Source organism: Neltuma alba, unplaced genomic scaffold, assembly GCF_004799145.2.
Source record: "Neltuma alba isolate B1F8T4 unplaced genomic scaffold, ASM479914v2 tig00006238_pilon, whole genome shotgun sequence".
NCBI classification, from domain to species: domain Eukaryota; kingdom Viridiplantae; phylum Streptophyta; class Magnoliopsida; order Fabales; family Fabaceae; genus Neltuma; species Neltuma alba.
In genome coordinates, this window is record NW_021634398.1 from 82,996 (window position 1) to 89,717 (window position 6,722).

Consider the following 6,722-nt stretch of genomic DNA (forward strand, 5'->3'; position numbering starts at 1 on the left):
GTTTTATTTCTATCTAAACATCCCATAAGTACAGGTAAAAGTGTGGCTTTGATACTAACCTTTTTTTACAGATTTGATGTTTGATCCCTTAATTTTATTAAGTATTTTTTGAGTTATTTAATCCTAACGATAAGGTTAAACTCCCAATCCAATGACACTCGAAATAACTCAACGAAACCCAGAGTATCAAAATGAAGATGAAAATTGAAATTGAAAACCAAGAGTATCAATTTATAAAACAACGACTTGAAACAAAATTGCAATGCCTACTCAATTCCTTCTCAAAACTCCATAAATTTTCACAAGGTCTACAAATAACGAACGTATAGTTCCTAAGATTAGAGGAGATGATACAAAGGAAACACAGCATAAATTAAGTACATTAAATCATACTAACGAAAAGGATCTCTTCCTGCTTCGCATACTTGGCTGCATTTCTTGAGTGCCAATACTCCCCTCATCCTGCGAGAGAACCAACAACCATTAGATTTTCATTCACCAAAGCAAATAAATGTCCTACTTCCATTTCCCTATGGACGCATATTTTTTCTCTTGGCCTTCATGCCATATGACGCTTTTAAGGTCCAATGCATCAACAGTATCTACCAATCAGTCTAACTGAGAACGTTAAATTCGTATTCAATTTCAAAAGTCAAACCCATACAATAATTAAGTAGAATCTACATATTTAAGAAATTCTTTCAACAAAAATTCCGTCAGTAAAGATTATGCGTGAACAAGTAACATTTTCATGGGGCATATAACATGATAAAATTATGCATCAACTGGATTTGTATCTACGTATGTATGTGTATGAACACACAAACCCACCAACCCACCCATATATATTTTTTCAGAGTCAGGATCTCCCAATCCCCCTTGCACCTTGATCTTTGCAACCCCGTGGTCAACCTTAAGGTAAAATTTTGATCTCAACATTCTTGTATCCTTAGTCATTAAAGAAGGACTCCTAAGCTAATGGCATAAGCAATTGAATAGAGTAGATATGCCAAGACCATTTGTCCATGTAACTGCACTCTCTGATGTCTTACTAAAGATAATGACTGACTACATTTTGTGAATTGCCATTTATGATTACCACCCAACAGAAATCAATCTAAATAAAGGGCAGTAACCACCAATTATCACCCGTGTTTTTTTCAGTGAGAATTGTTAAGGTTCAAATCTTGTAAAAAGAAATTATAAACAGCCGGCCAAAAGAACAAAAGAAAAGCAAATACTGGCCTCGATTTCGAGGAAGAAGAAGCTCTATGAATTCTAGAGCACAATGTAAAACAGTAAAAGAAAAGTTTCATTTAAATTAGCATATTGAATACATGTAGAAGTTTGGCTACATGAATAGCGATTGGATCCAAATAATTAGAAAAACATGTGAAGCAACAAAACATCAAATTTTCAATTGCTTCCCTCCCATTCATTCCCTAATATCAAATCGTTCCAGCTAAAACACCGTCATATAGTCAGAGTGTCAGATCATTCCCCTCTACATCCAGCACCCAATAGAAAAGAAAATGAAGGAGAAAATTGCACATAGCTCCAACAAGTACATATACCAACTCCTTATTAGGCAGGAAAATAAAATCAAAAGGCCACACGGACTAACGCATAATTCGTGGAAATCAAAACGATGCAGGCGAAAACGGTAGAGGAAAAAAAGATGCTATAATATGCAAAAAGTTAACTTTACCTAACCAGATCCGACGATAATGTTGTTGATGGGAATGAAGATCAGCTTCACAAAGAAGCCCACAAATCCCATCACTACGAAACCGATCGCTGTGCGGACCGCAACTTTGGAGAACTCTACAATCAAAAGCTTCCAATAAATACCCAGGCAAAAAAAAAAAATCAAAAGACGGGAAAAAACAGAGGATCGGTAAGAATGAGATTCACCTTTGCGATCAGGCTTGTGGCAGCGCTTTACGAGTCGAACGCTGTCCTTGGCGAAATCTCTGAGAGGATCGAAGACGGAATCAATGGCGTCCATTCCTGATCTCTCTTTCTCTCTGTTCTCTTTGCTCAGATCGAGGATCTGAATGCAAACGGATATTTTTTGGATCCCCCCGATGGAATTCTGAATTTGGTTTCACAATTTTGTTTTATTTATCCATGCAACACGCGTATGAGAAGGAGATTATACACGTCGAACAGACCAATAGCGTGCTGCCACGACATCTCCTATTGTGGACAAGTTTGCGTTCAATTCTTATTCAATTTAATTTTATAATTTTAACGTTTTTTCTAGTTTCATAAAATTTAAGATATAAATAAAAATACAATATATGCGTTACATAAATTTAAAATCAAATATTTGAAAAATATACTTGTTTATATATTATTATTTGATTATTTGATTTGATATCATTTTTATCTTTTTAAAATACCTGTATCTATATGATATATAATATATAGTATTGAATAAAATTTTTAAAATATAATCATATAAATTTTAATTACATTATATATTTTATATTATCATTCAATTAAATTATTTTAAGTTATTGGAGTGCAGTTATCATTTTACTTATCATTAGGTGGGCTATGAGGTCGAAATATGAACTGTTTTTTTTTTTTGGGGCCGAAGCTGGTTATTTTGTAAATGGTAATATGAGTTATTATAAATTTTATTAATTCATTGATCATTGTGTTCATATATTATATTGATATCAAATTATTAACATCAACATTATACTAATGACATGTACCTACATACATATATTTGTATATAATATTATTAAATTTAAAAAAAATGTCATACAATATACATATATAAACTAGTTATTTATAGCATGAACAATATCATATGAGTATGAGCCTACAATCAATCTAGTTATTGTTTATTTAATTAAAAAAAAAAAGTTGGCAAAAACAATCTAATAAAAAGTATAAAACTTTAGATTCATTTACTTCGATAATGATCTAATAGAATTTTAAACATTTATTCATATAAATTTTTATCCGTAAAAATAGTTCATGGGATAATATTTAATTAAAGAATTTAATCAGATAAATTAGAGAAAATGAATTTAAATTTTTGTGTGTGTAATTTAGGATATTCCTAAGTCACTTTAGACATGAGACTAATGCTTGTCAGGCCAAGAATATTCAAAATTAAAACTTTTTAACAAATGTGTTTCTCAAAATTTAAACCTATGTTGTTCTTCTTATTTGCCAACAATTTGTTGGTAAAAATAAAGTTAAGTTTTTTACAAACTCAAATTATATTCTTTTATATGATCACCTTATCTACGGGATTATTGAACCTCAACCTTATCAGAAGGAGTTAAATTCTTTTTATTCTATTGTTAGCTTATCGTTATTCTTTTTTTATTTTATTTGGAAATTATGTCAAATAAAATAACGCAGCGTGTTCAGCCAACCAAAAGGGAGGAAGTCCTGTGGCAAAAGCTGTAAATTTTCCAATTTTCACTCGAGAAGGGTACTTTTAAACTGAATCAACAAAACTGTTGGCCCAAAAATTCTCAACAGCGAAGTTGGCCCTAAAAAAACAACCTTAACAACGAATCGCATCCTACCTGTAAACCATCTATTGGCCTCCGTATCTATTTCTCCAATCATACGCTGACACATAACCCAAACTGCTTTACCAACGACGCCGTTTCTTCCAACCAGTCCTCAGGAGAGTTCCGCCTCTCCACGACGACTACACCCTTGAACACTTCATCTCCGATTCCTCGGTGAGATCGATAAGTTCCGAAGTCGTACGACTTTCTCTTGCTCAACCTTAGTCTCTCTACAAGCTAAAAACAAAACCTCCCTTTAGTTCTTCTCAGTTCTGACGTCCTCATCGCCTACGCAAGGTTTTTTTTTTTTTTTGTCTCTATATTTTGGTCTCTGCAAAACAAGCTATTGATTTTTTTTTATTTTTTGGGTTTTGACTTGTGCAGATGGAATTGTGGCGGTTGGGATGTTGGGGGCATATTTTGGTGTTGATGATGGTTGGGGTGTTATTGAATCTTAAAGGGTCCGAAGGGATTAGGTTTGTCATAGACAGGGAGGAGTGTTTCTCCCATGATGTTAAATATACAGGTGACACTGTCCATGTTTCTTTCGTTGTTGTCAAGTCTGACTCTCTCTGGCGATTTGGCGGCGGCGCCGGTGAAGGAGTCGATCTTGTGGTATGTTTTGTTTGTATTCTGCTTCTGCTCTTTTTTCCAATAACGTGTATTTCTCTCCTTAGAAGGTCTAATGGGTAAAGGTTTTTTCTTAGATGGCATCAATTCAATATTTGAATTGTCCTGAAAGTATTCTTGGAGTCCTGAAAATTTCAATCTACAGACAATTTAACATTAGACTATTAAGGATAGCTCTGCCTGCAAGTAGAAATAAAAGGATACCCATTCTTTGCAATGACAAATTGACTGCATATGGCTTATAGTTGACATGTTTTCTCTTACAATTCCCAATGCTTAAACGTTATGATAAGCATCATCACTTGCAATTCCTCATTGGTTGTTCACCTTTTTTCTTTCCAACTTCATTATATGCAGTCCCTCTTGTGACTATAGACCATCCAAATTGTTCGGTGATTTGTTATAAAGCATGGTTTCTCTCACAATTCTACATGATTGAAATTTATTATAGGCTTAATCACTTGCAAGAGAATTCATGATTTATCTTGCTTCAAATTCCCTGTTGGAAATATTTGTATTAACCGCCCAGAATTTTGACTGATCGGGCAGTTTGTGGACCTTCAAGTTCAAAACTTGATAAGATTGCAGACTTGCAGAGATATTATGCATTGTATCAAGGAATCCCTATATGATATTGCCATCTTAATGCCTAGTTTCCATATTATTTTGGCATTCATTCCCTAGGCATCTTGAAAACATTTGTATATACTAATGTAGATTCAAACCTTTTTTGGCTCTAATACTAAGTACCGCATCAAGCTCTTACCTCTAGGTCCAAAGTTATGGTTATTAGGCTGGGTGGAACTCTCTTAGCTTGTAGGTATAAGCTACATTAGTTGCTTTTTATCTGAGAACAAACCACAAATAACTGATGTTGATGTGATTTTTCCTTATATTTTTTTCACTGATACTATCTGTATCACCATGTTAGAGTCTTATTGCTGCTCTTTTGTGAGAACTTTCAGGTAAAGGGACCTTCAGGCGAGCAAATTCAAGATTTCCGTGACAAGACAGCTGAGAAGTTTGAGTTTACCGCTCACAATTCAGGAGTCCACAAGTTCTGCTTCACCAACAAGTCTCCTGCTCACGAAACCATTGACTTTGATGTACATGAAGATCACTTCTCTTACTACGAGCAACACGCAAAAGACGGTAGACAATTCCACTACTAAGCCCTCTTAAGTTCTCATATAGTTTGTTTGGGATTCTATTAGGAACCCCAAAACTGACCTTTAGATCCTTTAAAAGCCAGTAGAAGCCAAAAATGCATGTTCGGTATGATTTTGAGGGCCAGTGAAACTTTTTGCCTTCATTGAAGTTGAAGCGACTTTTTATGGTTTTTTTTGGCTTTTCTTCATGTTTGAACCTTCTGAAACTGATTTTTCAATAAATCATCCAAAGAAGATTCTGTCAAACTGACGTTTTTCACATAACATTATTGAACTGAAATATATATATATATATATATATATATATATCAGATTACGCCCATTCATTTTTACCCCACCTTCAGTTTGCAAAAATGAGTTTAAATAAAAGTCATTCTTGTAACTAGTCCTAAATGGAGCTTGCAAAAATGTTTGCAGAACATCTGAACCCATTGCTGGAGCAGATAGAAAAGTTGGATCAAACTCTATACAGCATTCAGTTTGAACAGCACTGGCTAGAGGCTCAGACTGATCGCCAAGCAATAGGTAAGGCATTAATTAATGAAGATTTAGTTTTCTCTGTTCATAATTAAAAAGGCTAATCACACTGCTTCATGCTTCAAAATCCAATTCCTTTACGGGAAAATGCAGTGAACGAGGCAATGAGCCGAAGAGCGATCCACAAGGCAATTTTCGAATCAGCAGCACTAATAGGCGCCAGCGCATTGCAGGTCTACTTTCTGCGGCGCTTGTTTGAGAAGAAGCTCGTGACCAGAGTTTAAGTTTTTCAATTTCTTACGGCATTGTGATATTATCATAGCATATCAGTGGTTTTTCTTTGTCACTTTGCCAACGTATCTTCATAATTTATTTCACTAATATATAGTTTTCTTCTACATTAGCTATTTTTAGAACATAGCTGTTTGTTGCTACTACTGCTTATTGTAATACCATCTCTATTTCGGCGACCCCATACTTAAAGATTTAAGAGAAAATCGCAAAAAAAAAAAAAAAGACTGTCGAGATTGAAAATTTGCATATAAAGACCATTTACAAAAATTGTTATCAAAACTCATACTATTATTATTAAAACCAGTACTAATATTGTAACAGATCTCTATTTGTAATTTTTCTATTTGGCTGAGCTATTTTTGCAATTTTCCCAAGATTCAAAATTCACAAAATTGATTTAAGAATCGTGTGTTGAACTTCTTCTCATGCACACTCTTTTTCAGTTGTACATAAATCTAGATGTATAATATTTTTAGGCTAGAGGATACAATTAGTTCTATAGCTTTGTATAGAGTTTTAATTTGGTTTCTTAATTTTAAAAAAGATATTTTTGATTTTTTAATCCTAATTTTTTTAATAAAAAATGATGATATTAATATCTTAAATG

General features: G+C 33.7%; 2 protein-coding genes across 3 annotated transcripts; one reads left to right on the top strand and one right to left on the bottom strand.

The window, feature by feature from the left end:
- Positions 1-184: 184 nt before the first annotated feature.
- LOC114749953 (protein transport protein Sec61 subunit gamma-like) lies at positions 185-2,070 on the bottom strand. 2 transcript variants are annotated; one of them, XR_003740601.1, is made up of 4 exons: positions 1,915-2,064; positions 1,709-1,824; positions 399-462; positions 185-324 (listed from the first exon to the last, which is right to left on the bottom strand). XR_003740601.1 is itself a non-coding variant. In XM_028938501.1 (3 exons), the coding sequence occupies exons 1-2, from the start codon at positions 2,006-2,008 to the stop codon at positions 1,709-1,711; spliced, it is 210 nt and encodes a 69-aa protein (XP_028794334.1). In that variant the 5' UTR covers positions 2,009-2,070; the 3' UTR covers positions 185-462. The 2 variants fall into 2 exon arrangements, 1 of the variants encoding a protein (XP_028794334.1); XM_028938501.1 differs by having other exon boundaries at positions 185-462; positions 1,915-2,070.
- A 1,631-nt stretch (positions 2,071-3,701) lies between these two features.
- LOC114749952 (transmembrane emp24 domain-containing protein p24beta2-like) lies at positions 3,702-6,322 on the top strand. Its single transcript, XM_028938500.1, has 5 exons — positions 3,702-3,842; positions 3,930-4,160; positions 5,141-5,327; positions 5,762-5,869; positions 5,975-6,322. The coding sequence occupies exons 2-5, from the start codon at positions 3,930-3,932 to the stop codon at positions 6,103-6,105; spliced, it is 657 nt and encodes a 218-aa protein (XP_028794333.1). The 5' UTR covers positions 3,702-3,842; the 3' UTR covers positions 6,106-6,322.
- Positions 6,323-6,722: the final 400 nt, after the last annotated feature.

Coding starts and splice junctions, on each gene's coding strand:
- LOC114749953 (XM_028938501.1), bottom strand. CDS start 2,008: ATGGACGCCATTGATTCCGTCTTCGATCCTCTCAGAGATTTCGCCAAG. Junction 1,825..1,914: donor CCACAAGCCTGATCGCAAAG/GTGAATCTCATT, acceptor TTTTGATTGTAG/AGTTCTCCAAAGTTGCGGTC.
- LOC114749952 (XM_028938500.1), top strand. CDS start 3,930: ATGGAATTGTGGCGGTTGGGATGTTGGGGGCATATTTTGGTGTTGATG. Junction 5,328..5,761: donor CGAGCAACACGCAAAAGACG/GTAGACAATTCC, acceptor AAATGTTTGCAG/AACATCTGAACCCATTGCTG. Junction 5,870..5,974: donor GACTGATCGCCAAGCAATAG/GTAAGGCATTAA, acceptor GGGAAAATGCAG/TGAACGAGGCAATGAGCCGA.